The sequence below is a fragment of the Protopterus annectens genome, chromosome 6.part1 (genome assembly GCF_019279795.1).
Source record: "Protopterus annectens isolate FY-2018-M chromosome 6.part1, PAN1.0, whole genome shotgun sequence".
Lineage (NCBI taxonomy): Eukaryota > Metazoa > Chordata > Ceratodontiformes > Protopteridae > Protopterus > Protopterus annectens.
In genome coordinates, this window is record NC_056738.1 from 397666142 (window position 1) to 397683976 (window position 17835).

Genomic DNA, 17835 nt, shown 5'->3' on the forward strand with positions numbered 1-17835 from the left:
CGATATCATACAATTTTACAACTTAATCATGAAAAGGGAACCTATACCATTTTTTTCTGTAATTCTGTTAAGAAACACATCAGTGGTCAAGACCAAGAAACATCACAAGAATTTCTGCACTTCTGTTAAGAAACACAAATCAGTGGTCAAGACCAAGAAACATCAGAAAAATTAATACTTATGTGCAAAAATTGTGCAGGATTTCATACCTGATCCCATGGTGTACAGTAATGGATCCCTGACTCCAAGCCAGATGATTTATATTTGACTAACAATACAAACACTGAAGGGGCTGAGAGGGGGAGGACAGGAGTAAGTGACCAACAAAAGCTCACCAATCCTGGATGTAACACATGCGGCAATGCGTCTGTCAAACCTACACTGCAGTGGTGCATTACTTAACAGTAAATTGGTGTGTGTCATTGCAAATATGTACCCTCTGTGAGCAGCAATTGTAGATCTTACAAGCCAGCATGGGATGGGTTAGGTGGGGAAGACATGACTCCTGATACCCTGTTGATTCTAGTTTCTTGGTTGTTACCCAACAGGAACAAATACTCTGTAGGACTCTTACCTTTAGGAATGAATGGGTCATCTCGGTGGCTAGGATGGTAGGGCTAAATGGTCAATGGTGGTTCAGACAAAAAAAGGATGGCTTTTTTGGAACATGATAAAACTGATGCCGGTCTGCATGCACTTTTCTATATAGGTCAGAGACTTTTAGCTACCTTATTTGTTAACTGCTGTGAATCTCAAGTCAACACGTTTGAGTTTATTTTCCAAGCAACATTGGTAATGTACTCAATCTATTAAAACACAACACTGTTAGTTTATTATATACAAATGCTTGGAGTTTGACACACAAGTTTTATATGTGGGGCTACAAAATGTTTGAAGCAAAATGTGACACTGATTTCATATCTGAAATTTGATTGGTTGGCATATACTGTATATTTCCATTAAAATATGTTGATGTTATAGAACATACAATTGTCAGTTACCTAGATAAAAATGATTTTTAACACTTAGAATAAATATCAAGCAAATATTTGTATAATATGTTTGTAGGCCTCCTAATAGTAGCTGTAAATACATGGCACACATTATAGATTTTTTACATCTTCTTGATTATAAAAGCATAGTTCTAGTGAGTGACTTAATTATTCCCAGTTTTAACTGGGAAATGAGTCTGGTTATATAGGAGCTAAAGGTATTTTACATTCAGATAACATGCACAGATTGCTGACAAGTGGTGAAATCTTCTTTGAAATAATTTGTGTAAACAAGCAATATATTGATTTCACTAATGAAATTTAACTACTGCTACTGGGAAGAGACAAATATATGAACTATTTAATGGTACCTACATTTACAGCTGTTATGCCTGCAAAACACATATAGGTTCATAGGTTCATAGGTTCATAGGTTGGTACTAGGCTATCAGCCCTAGGGCCTATACAAGCCTAGCCATAACAATTCCCTGTCTATTTCTTCCCACACTATTTACTTCCCTGGACCCCTGTCTAGCAGGGCGACTGACGTGATCCCCGGGGTGAATTTCCTTTCTCTCATCAAGGTTCCTTTTGAAGAGGACCAAAGAGGCACTCTGCTTGACATGTATGGGCAATCTATTCCAGAGTCTGGGGAGTCTCTGGGTCAGGAACCTATCCTTCCAGCATGTTTTGTTTATTGTGATGACAAGGTTTAGATCCCTGGAGCATGTGGCTCTGAGGGATTGGGATTTCTTTAAGTGTAGCATGTCCAACAGCTCTGGGTTTGACATGGCCTTGTATGTTAAGCAAAGATAGCCTCTGAGTAGATGATATGCGACAGAGTATAGCTGGAGTTTTTTAAGGTGGTCAGCATAGGGCATCTGCTTTAGGCCTGTGATTCTTTTAGTGAGGTATTTCTGTGGCCTTTCCAGTTGTTGCAGATGTCCTGACAGGTACATACCAAACGGGGCATTGTATTCTATAATGGGTCTAATGAGGGATGAGTACAGTGGGACAATGACCTCCTTTTTTCTGGATGAGAAACCCTTAGTGATGAGGTGTGCCACATAGAAGGATTTCCTGACTGTTGTGGCGATGTGGTTATCGAAGGTGAGACCACTGTCCACCTGTGTCCCCAAGTCTCTTATCAAACTTTCGGTGTTTAGTGTACTGCCACCTATATGGTAATTCACGGATACATGTTTTTTCCCAAAGGGGATAACTATACATTTCTTGGCATTGAGCTTGAGCCCATGGCTCTGGCACCAAGCATCTGTTTCAGTAAGGCCCTTTTGTAGAGTATCCACATCATTTGGGGATTCAATAATGGCTCCCAGTTTGCAGTCATCTGCAAACTTTGTTATCCAGAGTCCCTTAGTGTTGGCCTGTACTTCAGAGAAGTAGATGCCAAACAAGAGCGGTCCCAGGACTGAACCCTGAGGTACTCCACTTGTCACTTGTCTGGAGCTGGATTTGGAGTTCCTAGACAGTGATTGTAAAAAAATGATTATAATAAGGCTGTCAATGTATCTGAAAAGGTGAATTGGTACACAGAATGGTAAGGATTCAACTTTGAAATTTGCCAATTTATTAAACTGCACCCCCCACACAAATGTGTGTGTGTGTGTGTGTGTGTGTGTGTGTGTGTGTGTGTGTGTGTGTGTGTGTGTGTGTGTGTGTGTGTGTGTGTGTGTATACATACATATATAGTTTATCATTTAAAAAACAGGCTGTTGGAAGAGCACTTTTCAAGAGGTCATACTTCTCTCTCAGGGCTTGACTATACAAATAGAAAATATTCCTCACATTAATGCATTTACTTCTTCCCCACACTGATCTTTAGAATCCTTGTAAAAATTCCTTATGTGTAAGTAAGGAATTTATTGAAAACATGATTCCAGAGATTCATTAAGATCCCAAGCAGGAGCTGTAGGGTCCTAGGTAAAAAGGTCCTGATATCACAATGTGGCATTTTGAGATTCATAGACACATTAGCTGCAATGGAGAAAGACCTCAAAATCAGGTAATTTGCATGTCTATGAATTGCAGTTACCTGATGCAAAGTGCAGATCAGCAGTTCCTGCATTAGTTAACTGGGGTGGGTGCATTGTGTAAGCACAGGCACCCCTCCCCCTTTAGTCACTCTCCCTCCTCCACAGGCACACAATAACACATGCACACACACACACACACACGCACACACGCACACACGCACACACACACACACACACACACACACACACACACACACACACACACACACCATAAACCCCTTACCTGTCCCTGCTGTCAAAACATCCACAATGTCCCCTTTTCCCCTACTCAGCCAATTCATAAATGATGACAGTCAGTTCATAATGGCAAATATATGAGTTTCACATTTCATATCCTTCAGTAAATACATCCTATGGCATACTATTATGAGGTGAAGAGGTACTCCTAACATTTCTTATTCCCCTCTGCCCCATTTGACATGTTGGAGGCATTGCATACTACGCAATATAATCAATACTGTAAAAAAAAAACACATGTTGCAACTAATTATCAGTTAGTGCAGTGGACTAATGCACTGACAAGGCTGCATGATTTGAATCCCTTGTCCTCCAATATTTTTTATTAGTTAAATATATAATTTTTTTTTAATAAGCTACATGGTATCTAGTGGTGGTGCAGAGGATTTATATCCTCTTTGGGAGATGGGAGGGTACAGTCTGTGGTCTGCTTAGTACCTTTTAAGGCACTCTACGTCCTTATTTATTTATTTATTTACATTTGTTTACTAGGTAATGTCCAACTTGACAAAAACTCCTTTTTCAGGGGAGACCCGAGGAGAAAAGCTTCAAACACATGGTTATACAACATATTTAGTAGCACAAAAAGGTTACAAGTTACACAGAGATGCAGCTATTGTTAATAAGACAGTAAAAACGTAGTAAATAGTATAAAATGAAGTTATAAGTCAGTAAAAGCATTGATACAATATAAACATTTAACAATTTACAATATATATATTTTTTGAACAATCAATTCTGTGAAGGGAGTGCCTTCCTCAAATTGTTTTGAGAGCTGCGGCCAGAGTGATAGAAAAATGGGAGAGGGGGAGAATATAGGTTAGTCTGGAGCAGAGCATGGACATAGCCAGTGGGATAAGAAGTATTGTCTTAGTTCCTGTTTAAACTTATGTGTATGATCAATAGAATTTGTTGAGGAAGTGAGTTCAAGACTTTTGCAATCTTGTGGCAGGATAGGGAGTCACCATGAGAGTTATGAGATTTATTTACTTTAAATTTTATTTAAACTTTATTTACTTTAATATGACTTTGCTGACCTAAGACAATTAAGGTTTTTGTAGAGTTGGACAAGGTTAGTTAGGGCTGGGCAGTGATCGGGTTTATACACCACTTTGTGGGCGATTAATAATTGGTTTAGTGTGAGTAAGTTCGGGATTTCTAACCAATTTAGTTGTTTGAGGGCAGTACAATGATGTGTTTTTTAGGGTAGGTTAGTTTCAGATTTGGCTGTCTTGTTATAGCAGGATTCAAAGTTGTTAATTTTTGTTTTACGGAGGTTTGTGAATATTTGAGAACAATAAAGTAGTGAAGATAACAAGTGGGTTCTTGCTGTAGCCAGTCTAGCATGGTCTGAAAGACAGGGTTTTGCTCTGTAGAGTGTACCAAGTTTAATATGGACTTTTTAAATAGTCTGTGCTATATGTTTGTCAAATTTCAATGCATTATCTATGGTAACCCCAAGAAATTTAGTGTGTTGAACAGGTTCTATTTTAGTGCTATTAGAAGAGAAAATAGAAAGGGGCTGACTATTAGCTAGTGAGGAAGGATTTGAAAAGACCATAAGCTTAGTTTTATTGGGATTTAGTATAAGTTGATGGGCTGCTAGATATTTTTCAGTGTTGGTAAGGGCAGTCTGGGTCTTTTCTTGAAGTGTCTCTATTGTTGGTATAAAGCAGATAAGTGAGGAGCCATCTGCATATTGATTAATGTTGGCAGGACTAGCGGCTGTAGTAAGATCATTGGTAAAGACTGTAAAGAGGTGAGGCCTTAGAATCGATCCTTGGGGGACTCCTACAGAGATGGGAAGGTAGAGGACAGTTTATTATACAATAAGGTCACTTGCTGCCTGTTTGAGAGGTAGCTATGGAACCACTTTAGGGCCTCAGGGCAAAGGTTGTAATTGGCAAGTTTGTTTAGGAGGATTTGATGTGATATGGTGTCAAAGGCTTTTGACATGTCAAGAAAGGTAGCAGAGACAAGTTGGTTGTCATTTTTAAGGTGATTTATAGAGTTGGTAAAGCTAATGAGGGCTGTACTAGTACTGTGTTTTGATCGAAAACCATGTTGTGTAACAGATAGGAGGTTGTTTTTTGGAAGTAATAAATTAATTGTTTGTGGACACACTTTTCTAGGATTTTTGCTAAGGGTGAGAGTATGGCTATAGGTCTGCAATTAGATATGTCTTTAGAGGGGCCCTCTTTATGCAGTGGAATAATATGTGATATTTTCCATATGGTAGGTACATATTGTTCAGTGGTAGAGTGGTTAATTAGGATGGCTATGGGGTAGGCAATAGATGGGGCAGCTAATTTTAGAAATTCACCTGGAAATTGATTTGCGGCGAGGGCACATGTCTTTACTTATAGCTTCATAGGTAGGTACTAGGCTAGCTGCCTGAGGGCATTTATAAGCCTAACCAGAGTGTCGGCTTTCACCACCCCATTGATTAATTAACTGATCCTCTGTCAAGCAGAGCCAATGAAGTGATCTCAGGGGTGTATTTTCTGTTACCCATTCACTCGTCAAGGTTTCTCTTGAAGAGTGTTAGTAAGGGGCTCTGCCTAATGTAGTTTGGAATTTTGTTCCAAAGCATGGGGAGTCTCTGTGACAGGAACCTATCCCTCCAGCATGTTCTATTTATTGTTGTGGTGAGGTTTAGCTCACTAGAGTGCGTGGCTTGCAGTGACTTGGATTTCTTTAGGTGGAGCATGTCCATCAACTCTGAGTTGGACATAGCTTTGTAAGTCTGGCAGAGATCACCTCTGAGTAAGCGATATGTCACTGAGTACAGCCAGAGTTTTTTCAGTCGGGCTGCATAGGATATATGTTTGAAGCCAGTAATCGTCTTAGTGAGGTACTTTTGTGGTCTTTCCAGCTGTTGGAAGTGTCTTGTGAGGTACATCCCAAATGGGGCATTGTAGTCTATGATGGGTCTGATGAGTGACGAGTAGAGGGGCACTATAACCTCTTTATTTCTAGATGCGAACCCTTTAGTAATTAGATGGGCCATATAGAAGAATTTCCTAACCACTGTGGCAATATGATTGTCAAAGGAGAGATTACTATCTACCTAGGTCCCCAGATCTCTTATTACCTCTTCTGTATTAAGGGGGCTGCCACCTATGTGGTAATTCATGGGTGTTTTGTTTTTCCCAAATGGGATGACTATGCATTTTGTGGTATTTAGTTTGAGGCCATGACTTTGACACCAGGTGTCCGTCTCAGTAAGGCCCTTTTGGAGGATGTCGTGTCAGCTGGAGAGTCAGTTATGGCTCCCAGTTTGCAGTCATCGGCGAACTTGGCTAGCCATAGTCTTCCTGTGTTTGCCTGTACTTCTGAGAAGAATATACCCGCTCAATTTCTCATTTCTGTCCTAACTCTTTATTCACCAACTCTCCAAAATTAACTGGTCTTACCCTACCACTCTTCCTTTAGATGAAGCTGTCCACTCCTTCAACACTACATTCCTAAACATTCTTAACTCCCTTGCTCCTCTTCGCACAATTAGAATAAAATCTAATACTGCTCCCTGGCTCACTAAATCTACCTCATGAAAGACTGGGATAGGATTTGGAAAATGTGGACTAAAACTAGGACCCCTTTTCTTCTTCAGAAATATAACGAACTCAGAAATAAAATAAAAAAAAAATCATCCATTATGACAAAATAAACTTCTATGTCAATCCTTCCTCTACTCTTAAATCAGACCCAAAGAAATTCTGGAGCTCTATTAAACAGATTCTTCATCCAGGAAACCCTTCCTCTCCTACCCCATGTCCCAATGCGACACCTGAAGACATAGCCAACAAATTTAACAATCATTTTATAAACTCAATAACCTCCATAATAAATTCTCCCCCCAGAAACAACACTAGCACCCCCACAAACTCTATATCTCTTCCAAACCCTCCTAACTCCTTCTCTCTAAAAGCAGTATCAACTAACTATGTAAAGTCATTACTCTCTAAACTTAAACCTTGCTCACCATCTATTGACAAGCTACCCTCTTACTTCCTGCAGATTGCCTCTGAACCTCTTGCCTACCCTATATCCATCTTAATCAACCGATCCATTTCTGAATCCTATGTATGGAAAAAATCTTTTACTCTACCCATTCACAAAGGGGGCAACTCCTCAGACATATCCAACTTCAGACTGATTGCCATATTCTCTCCACTCTCAAAAATCCTAGAGAAATGCATTCACAAGCAGGTAATGCATTACCTTCACCAGGGAAACCTTCTCACACCCACACAGCATGGTTTCCGTCCCAAGCATAGTACAACTACTGCACTCATATCATTCATCAACACAGTCTCCCTAGCTCATGATAACAATAAACTTGTCTCATGCCTATTTCTTGACCTTTCTAAAGCCTTTAACACTGTCTCTCACCCACTCCTTCTAGATAAGCTCACTAACTTACATTTCTCTCCCCCTACTATCTCCTGGTTCTCCAGCTATCTCTCTACCCACCAGCAATCAGTTAAATGGCTCTTTGCACTATCCTCCCCTCTCACTGTACAAATGGGAGTCCCCCAAGGGTCCATACATGGATCGCTACTCTAATATTTCCTCCAACTTGCTCTGCTCCTCTTGTCCCCAGTCATCTCTTGTGCAATATGCTGATGACTCAACTGTTATAACCATTGCTGACAACCCAACTGACCTCCACTCAACTACCCAGGCATCCTTCCACACCATTGAGACTTGGCTTAGTGATAACAAACTAATACTTAGTCAAAAAAAAAAATAAGCTCCTACTCTTCCTCCCTAAAAACATCACCACACTCAAAAGTACATTTATCATCTTATCCTGCAACAACACTATCATCTCAGCTGAATCTAGTACTAAATTGCTAGGTGTTACAATAGATGATCAGCTTAAGTTTGATCTCCATATTACTAACTCAGTAAAAAGAACTCATCAGAAACTTGGACACCTTTTCCGTAGCAAGAAATACTTAACTAACACTGCCCGAGTAACTCTCTCCCAGGCTTTATTACTCCCAACACTCCTGTACAGCTGCCACATATTCACAAACCTAAATCCTACACTTATTTCCAAGCTTGAAACTACCTATAATAAGATTGCCAGATTTGCAGCTAACCTAACCTAACCTACAAGTCACACCACTGCTTAGCACTACAGCAACTAGACTGGCTAGAATTCCCTCAGCTGCTCCAACTATACCAACTACAAATCATCAACTCTATCCTCTGTCTACATTCCTTCTGCCCCAGCCTCTCCACTATTATATCCAAATATTCCCCTGCTAGGATACTACGCAGCTCAAATCAAGAATTATTAGACATCTACAAACTCAAAACCAAAATAGACTGCCTTCTCTATAACTATAACCCAGCTACATCCTGGAACCAACTCCCCTTGGAAATAAAATCCCTCCAGCATAGCAAAAGTTTCAAATTAGCCACAAGGAAATACCTAAAAACAAAGTGGTCTTACCACTGTAGCCATCCACCCTGAAACGACCATCCTTTCACCTATTTCACCACCTCACTCTTAATGTATCGCTAACACTATTCCCCTGCCTCTTCTCCCTCTTCCCTTCCTCTGTGTCCAACTACTCTTAATTCTTAGTCTCAAAACAACCTACCTGTCTAGTCTGTCTCCTATACTCTACCGCCCCTACATCTCCTACTAGCCATTCTTACTTTCCTTTCTTGTTTCCAAACTCCTATACAACTAGATCCTACCCACTTTAAATAAGCATCTGCCTAACTATTAACTCATTTTGCTCTTAGCAGCTTAAATAGTATTGTAACTAGTCACATTTTCTTCTACTAATTGTTTAAAACCTTATTTGTAAGAACTCACATACTTCTCTGCCAATTGTTAATACTCTGTATAATTGAATTGCCTGAGGAGCTTTTTTTCTCTCCAGATCTCTGCTTGTAAGATCCTATAGCTGATTGTTACTACTATGTTACTAAAATTTAATAAATTGTTTTCTAGTCCTGAGGAGCTTTTCTCCCCAGGTCTCTGCTGAAAATGAGCCAAAAGCTCGGCCAGTCTGACCCAGTTAACAAATGTAAAATAAATAAATAAATAAAATATGCCGAACAGTTGGGGTCCCAGGACCAAACCTTGAGGGACACCATTTGTGACTGGTTTAGAGTCGGACCTGGAGCCTGCTATTCTTACCGTGTGAGTTCTGTCTGTAAGCCAGTTGGCAACCCATCTCGTGACTTAGGGGTTTATGGTCAGGCTGATGAGTTTTTCTGTAATACTTGAGTGGGGAATGGTGTTGAAAGTCTTGGCGAAGTCAAGGTAGGCTGTGTGAACCACCTTTCCCTCATCTATGGCCTTGGTGACTGTCTCAAAGAAGTCAACCAGGTTTAGTAGACATAATCTGCCCTTAACAAAGCCGAACTGAGTTGGGTCAAGTGTTTGGAGGTTCCCAATGTCTTTGTTAATGAGTTCCATGATGGTGCGCTCTATAGTCTTGCAGACCAGGCTAGTCAGGCTTATGGGGCGATAGTTACCATGGTCAGTTGTGGCCCCTCCTTTGTGGAGTGGAATAACCATTGCTGTGCACCATTCTATGGGCACATAGCCTGTGGAGAGGCTAAGGTTGAACAGTGTGTTTAGGTGGGGGGTTACTTCGTTCTGTAGTTCGTGCAAGACGCAGCCTGGGACACCATCTGGCCCCATTGACGCTGTGTTTTTGGCTTTTGAAAGGGCTGTTTTCACCTGTGCGTCTGTGATTTCTGGGACACTACACTTTTCCATTATTGTTGTGGGCCCTTTTGGGGATGAGAGGGGGGTGAAGTTTGCACTGAATCTATCTGCCAGGATGTTGGCAATATCAGTAGGTTCAGTATATTTTGTGCTATTTTGCACTAGTTCAGTGCATATCTGCGAGTTGCCACTTAGATTCTTAACATAGCTAAAGAAGGCTTTGTGGTTATCTTTTGAATCCTTGGCTATTTTTCTTTCAGAGTTAGCCATGGATGATTTTATGAGGGACCTTAGTTTCTTGCTGATACTGATTAGGGATGTCTTTCCTTCTTGGGATTTGCTTTTTTTCTGAACTAGTTTCCTCCTTCTATTGTATAGCCTGTTTATGGCAGGGTTCCACCAGACTGGTTTCCTTCTCTTAGAGGAGTGAGTCTTGGTTTTGCTAGGGATGGCATGATCCATGCATCCTTGTAGATGCTCATAGAGTGCATTTGTAAAGGTTTCTGCATCATGGGCAGTGTTATCTTTTAGCGTGGGGGCTGTGCAACATACCACCTCTGTCTTAAGTAAGGCGAAGTTTGCTTTAGAAAAGTTTTTTACTGTGGTTTCGTTAGTTGGGAGTGGTGGTGGGGTGTGGACATCCAGAATGATTGGTTTTATGGTCTGATTTAACCAGTGACAGGTTGACCTCCAGTGTGGAACACCTGCTGCCCATGTTGGTGATGACCAGGTCCAATATGTTTTCACTTCTGGTAGGGGAGTTTACCAGCTGATCCAGGGTGTTTGAGTTGATGAATTCCAGGAAGCGCTGGGCTTGGGAGTTTGTACTCGAGTAGTTTTCCCAGTTAATGGTAGGGTAATTGAAATCGCCCAATATCAGGGTGTTCGGTAGGACCTTCATTTTTTCCAGTGTCGCCAGAAAGGTGGAGTAGTGGTCCTGGGTCTTGGAGGGTAATCTGTAGCAGGCCACAATTTGCATTGCAGATTTGCCCGATGTTAGTTGCACATGGATAATCTCACAGATATCGTGCTGCGCCACTAACTTGGAGGTGTAGGTATCCTTGATGAATATGGATACACCCCCTCCTTTTGTGTTTTGGTCAGTGTTCCGTGGCCGAAACGTGTGGTATGGGTTGTAGCCTGGTAGTGCTGGGGTGCTCTCTGGAGCCTTGAACCAGGTTACAGTTACTGCACAGATGTCGACGTTCTCCATACTGAGGAGTGCTTTGAGCGCATGCATTTTGAGATTTAAACTCCTGGCGTTGAGTAGCATAACCCTCAGTTTTTTGTTAATTGTGCTGTTTACGGAGGTGGTTTTTGACTTTTGAGCCTTGCCTAAAAAAGGCACTATGGGGGCAGCAAGAGCCTTGACCAGTATTCGAAAGCCTAGGGGTAATAAGTGCAAGCCATCTCTTGCAAAGCAAAGCGGCTTGTCGAGCATGTCATCCCAGGCTGACAGAGACTGGATCCCCTTTGAATGACACCAGAAGCTTAGCCAATTGTTGAAATTGATCATTTTTTTCTTTATACTGAGGTATTATTCTTGGTGAGGGCAGGATGCTACTCAGGTTCAGGGTCATGCCAGCCTGGGCTACATGATCAGAGATCTCTTCCATGTCTCTTTTCATGTAGTCCAGGGAGGTACATCTCAGGTCATTCACACCAATGTGAACAATGACAGAGTCATATTTGTACTTGTTCTGGAGTGACCTGAGTGCTTGTGTTAAGTGGTGGATTCTGGCTCCCGACAGGCAGCTAACAGTAACCTTCTGCTTGTCCAGCCTAGTGAGTGGGACGTCAGTGTGCCTGACTATAGAGTCACCTATTACTAGTGTGTTAGGTATGTTATTTCGCCTTAAGGGCTGTGATTGTGCGGCACACTTATTATGTGTTGTCTGGTTTGTGACGGGAGTTGCAGGTTGTTTTGGTGTCTGCTTTGGAGGTCTCTGATGCTTTTACAGGTTTTTATTTAGAGCCTCTGAGTATGATTTTGTGTATTTATGTGTATTTTTTGGTAGTGCTGGTTTAGTAGGTCTATGTGTGGCTGGAGGTGTGATGCAAGTGTTAACCTTCTCCTCTTGACTGTCTATTCCAGTCTTGGGTGGAGACAGCTTAGCCTCCAGTTTGGCTGTATAATTGCATCTCTCGCATATGTTAGTGTTTTGTGGTAGAAGGAGAGGGCTGTCTGTGTACATGAGGCAGTTGTAACATTGCCTCAGGATACCCAGATTCACCAGCTGGACTGGAGAATACATCTGAAATTGCTCTTTGGTTATGCCTGAATAGTAGGGTGAGCTGCTTAGTGGCTTGGTTGGTGAGGGGTGAATAAAGAGCCTTGCCCTGCTGGGCAGTCAAGTGTCAGGGTATATTAATTCTTGGTATTAGGTCTGAGCAAGATAGTAAGTGTTGTATGTAGCTTGCTTGAATGGGTTCCAGTTTAACGTGGGTTTGTGGTGGACCAGATGGAGTGGGTGCAGACAGGGGTGGGGTAGAAGCATTATGCAATAGGGAGGTTATTGAGTTAATAAAGTAGGAACTGAATTGGGATGCATTAGGGTCTATAGTATTATTGGTAGTAAGGACTGGGGTAGTGGGTTTACCTGGTTTTAGAAGGAGGTTGACTGATTGCCAAAATATTTATGTATTTGTTTGATATTTTAGTTGGCAAGTTTGAAAGTATGCTTTTTTGTCTGTTTTGACTTGTTTCTGGAAGGTGATGAGATTAGTATGACTTTTGTTAGAAAGATAGAGGGACCACGCTTTGTCTCTTAGTCTAAGTAGTTGTATTGTTTCTTTTGCTAACAATGGGAGTTTTTTGGTTTTAGAATTAATTTTTTTGGATGGGGCAAGTTTATTTAAGATTTGCAGGAAAATGTTATTAAAAGTATGAACTGCATGATCTAGTTGTAAGTTTTTTAGGGGAGCCCAGTTTTGTTGTTTTAGGAGAGTTTGGACGGTAGATAGTGAGAATCGTTTTTTATTCCTGGTGTAGTGGTAAGTGATATTACCACAGTTAGTTGATTTTTTTCTTATTAGGTATACTGGGTAGTGATCACTTAGTGTCAGGTACACAGCCAGACTCATAATTGATGTTAGTTTTATTTGTCAGAATCCAATCAAGGGTGGAATGTCTGTTTGTATGCTTGTCTATGTATGTAAGGTGTTGTATATTTTGATAGAAATTATATAGGTTTATAAACTTTGTTGGTGTATTTGAGGAGCATGTGAGCCAGTCCAGGTTAAAGACACCTAGTATTACTATTTCATGGTTAAAGTTAGAGGAAGCCCATTCAAGTATATTTTAAATATTTTGTAGATTATTTTCAGGAGGGAGGTAGATAGCTGTGATAACTATCAATTTGTGTTTATTTATATTGAGCCTGGCAGTTAAGATTTCAGAGTTAGGGAGGTTTGGTGGGCTAGAGTTATTGGACTACTTTGAGGTTATCTTTGTATAGGATTGGCAATACCCCCACCATGTTTAGTTAATCTCTCCTTTATAATGATGCTATGCCCATCAAGGAGTATTTCTTCAGATGTAATATGGGGTTTAACCCAGATTTCCATTACAATAGCTATATCTGGGGAATATAGTGTCATGGCTGCATGGAATTCATCTACTTTACTTAGGAGGTTTCTAAGGTTGACATTTATAAAGAGAAGGTCTGACATATTTTTTTAGTGGTAATGTAGTTGTTGAGGGGATGGTAGTATCTGTGTTTAGATTAGTGGGTCAGTTAGGTGGAGTCTTAGTAACAGGGCTTGGGTTGGGATGGATGCCAGATAGAAGTTTAATTTGGGTAAATGAGTGCAGAAGTATTTCACTTATGTGCCTTTAAGGTGTGCCATGTTGAATATCCTTGATGTCTAGTGCTCCTGCTAGCCCCCCAATCCCTGTACTGTTATAGTACCATTAAGACATGAAACATTAGAGTTATCCTGGTGTCCACTGAGCCTGGTACTCTTAAAGTGCCATTAAGGCATGGAAATAAGAGCTTCCCTGGTGTCTAGTGCTCACAACTGATCCTGTACTGTTTAAGTATCATTAAGGAAAGAGAGTATTATCTTTGATGGCTAGTGGCTCCCCCATCCTCTAATCTCTGTTCTTAAGTGCCGCTCAGGCATGAATTTTAGAAGTGGTTATGCCCCACCCACTTATTGCAGGATCTGCTCATTAGACCATGGGTGTCTAGAAGCTGAAAACACTGAAACCACCACGATGTTTAAAATCAAACAATTCTGTTTAATTAGATAAAGAACTAAGATAAGAACCATGGGTGTCTACTAGTATAAACGCCACTTCCAATACACCTACCCACACAAACACATGCACATCCATTACACACGAGCACGCGCACACACACACACACACACACACACACACACACACACACACACACACACACACACATGAAACAGCCCCCTCATTCACTAACATACTCACCCATTCATCCATACAAGCAAACACACACACACACACACACACACACACACACACACACACACACACACACACACACACACACACACACACACACACACTCCTATGGTAACTCTGTCATTATTCCCCCTACTGCTACCTCTCAGGCAGACACACATTCACACAGACTCACACACACACACACACACACACACACACACACACACACACACACACACACACACACACACACCTCCTAACCCTACCTTACCACTAAACTCCTCACTACCTACCTCTACCATGATGTATGACTACCATGACAAACAAGGAGTAGCCATGCTGATTTACATGGCCGAGCAAGGCTTGGTGTGTAGCTGTCTTTCTGGAGGCAGTTCTGGGGCAGAGAGAGAGAGAGAGAGAGAGCACATGGCTAATTAGTGTATGCCCCTTCCCTGAACTATTTCATTAGAGTGTAAGACAGCCACGGTGGCAACCCAATAAAGTCCTGCATGTCTTCATGTTACGGCTGTCACTGAATACCAAAAGGTTACCTTGAGATGTACATAGTTTTTAGCATGCACTTAACTGCTAATTCATGTTTTATTGTGAAGAGTTGTTTAGACTCCATGAATCCCACTAGTAAAATGTTGGTAAAGTTATTCTTTAAAAACTGAATGCCCGACAACTTACATTTCTCTCTGGCTCAGCAACCTTGTTGCTTATTTCATAACCACTGGAATTCTGCTGTGTCTGTTGCTTCATGCACTTGGTCTCTTCTGCCTTTTCTGTAAGTGAAAGATTTCTTTTGCAGGTTTCTTCCATATGTTGCTGGTAGTCATCATTTAATTTATCCTGTGAATCACATTTATGGTATAATGTAAGTGATATTAAATTAAAATATACTTAACAAATGCTCCATTACACTACCAAAAAGAATGGAAGCACAAAGGGCCATAATCAGAGACAATTTTTAAATACCACTGTAATTTACTTAAAAGTTAATAGAACAACAGGTTTTCTATTCAACACATATTTTGTAAATAATAAGCATGAAAAAAGAAGTTATGTACTCACCATAACGTTCCATGTGAGTTGTTCCATCTCTCCTTCATTCTTCACTGATGGGTTCGGAGCCAATCCTCGGCTCCGACACGGCCGACTAGCAAGCTCAAAGTTCTCCAGTAGCTCGAGACCCAACCCCTTATCCCACAATGCACTGCTGGAATTACCTCAGATCTTGTTTGCTGTGTACCATATTGAAGTACAATAATTATTCTGCCTAGGAATGAAGACACATTGAAAAACCAGGATGAAGACAGCCTCCAGGTCAACTGCCAGCCAGGAGGGGGAAGGATGGAGGGATGTGAGAATGAAGGCGAGATGGAACAACTCACATAGAACGTTATGGTGAGTGCATAACTCCTTTATGTGAAGTTGTTCAATCTCGCCGTTCTTTCTTCACTGATGGATAGCATCCCTAGCACCCTGATCTTGGGTGGCTCATGGAAGTACACTCTTCAGAACCGTAGAACCAAATTAAACCCTGTCCCTGGAGGCCTTATCCACTTTGTAATGAGTTATAAAAGTGTGAGGTTTAGACCATGTGGCTGCTGCGCAGATGTTGTCCAAAGGTAATTTGGCTTGAAAGGCTGAAGAGGTAGAAACTGCTCTGGTTGAATGAGCATTTACCTTACTAGACAAGGGCATATTATGACAAGAATATGTGTAGGTGATACAATCTGACAACCACTTAGACAGGGTTGTTTTAGCAACTGATTTACCTTTCCTGGTCTTAGAAAAGGACACAAACAGCTGATCTGATTTCCTAATGTCTTTGGTTCTGTCCAAATAAAATCTAAGCTGTCTATGAACATCGAGTTTATGCAACATATATTCCAATTTGTTGGTATGATTAAGGAAGAAAACGGGCAACTCAATGACTTGATTAATGTTAATCTCAGAACATACTTTGGGCAGAAAGGATGGATTTGTCCTGAGAGATACTCTGTCAGTATGGAAGACCATGTAAGGGGCTTGATGGAAAGGGCTTGGAGCTCTGACACTCTACCAGCTGAAGTGATGGCTACTAAGAAGATAGTTTTCCATGACAGAAATTTTAGTTCACAAGATGATGCAGGCTCAAAAGGAGGAAGAATGATACATGATAACATAAAATTCAAATTCCAGGGGGAATAAGGTGTCTTCACTGGAGGCCTTATGTGAAAGGAACCTTTTAGAAAAGCCTTAGACAATTGGTGAGCCATAATATTCAAACCATCAATTCCTAGATGGAAATTAGATATAGCAGCTAGTTGTACTCGCACCGTAGCCGCCGCTGCTCCTTTGTTGAAGATTTCTGTCAAGAATTGAAAGATAAAAGACAATGGGGCTTGATAAGGGTCAATGTTGTGGGAAGAAGCCCAAATGGAAAATCTCTTCCATTTACTATGATACAATTTTCTAGTGGAAGGTTTATGGGAAGCCAACAAAATTTGACTAGTGTCATGGGAAAGATTATAGAGCTTGGCTATGTGGGGAATTGGAGCAGCCAAGTAGTTAGCTTCAGTGTCAGCAAGGATGGATGAAGATCCCCAGACGGATGTGTCAACAAGTCCAGAACTGGGTCCAGGATCCATGGATCTTCCAGAATGTGATGGTAAAGAAACGGAAACCAAATCTGTCAAGGCCAATGAGGGGCTATAAGGATGATCATCCATCCTAGAGACTTTGCTTTCTGTAAGAATTTGGGTATCAGGGGAATTGGTGGAAATGCATAGAGGAGACCTGGGGGCCAATCGTGGACAAGAGCATCCCTCGGGGAGTGACCTGGTGTGGGAATCAGGGCAAAATAGCTTCTGCATTTGTTGTTGATGTGACTGGCGAACAGGTCACAGGAAGGCTGGCCCCATTTACAGAAGATCCTGTCCGTAGTCTCTTGTTTGAGGGACCATTCATGGGGCAATAAAATTGCTCTGCTCGGTCTGTCCGCTATGACATTGGATTTGCCCGGGATGTGCGTTGCTAACAGAAAGCGCTGGGATGACACTGCCCACTGCCATACTCTGAGGGCTTCTCGGCAAAGGGGATAAGACTTGAACCCACCTTGCTTGTTCAGGTACCAGACCACTGACATGTTGTCTGTCTGTATTGCAATTGTCCCTAGAGGAAGAGAGTCCTGAAAGTATTGCAACGCTAGAAGTACTGCTCTCATCTCCAGGACATTGATATGAAGATGTGATTCTTGATCTGTCCATGAGCCTTGGGCAGTCTTTCCCTAAAAGAGCCCCCCCCCCACCCTATCAGGGAAGCGGTCCGTGGTCACAGTGGCAACTGGAGGAGGGAGCATGAAGGGATGTCCTATTGTAACATGAAGAGACGTCAACCACCACTGAAGATCCTTCTTGCAGGAATTCGTTATCAGGATCATGT

General features: G+C 41.4%; 1 protein-coding gene across 1 annotated transcript in view; it reads right to left on the reverse strand.

Moving 5' to 3' along the window:
- Window positions 1–17835, reverse strand: part of LOC122805298 (girdin-like) — a 1431879-nt gene that overhangs the window by 297346 nt on the left and 1116698 nt on the right. The window contains exon 20 of the mRNA XM_044075386.1: window positions 15097–15258. Coding sequence (XP_043931321.1) covers window positions 15097–15258 — 162 coding nt within the window. The remainder of the gene's footprint in view (window positions 1–15096; window positions 15259–17835) is intronic.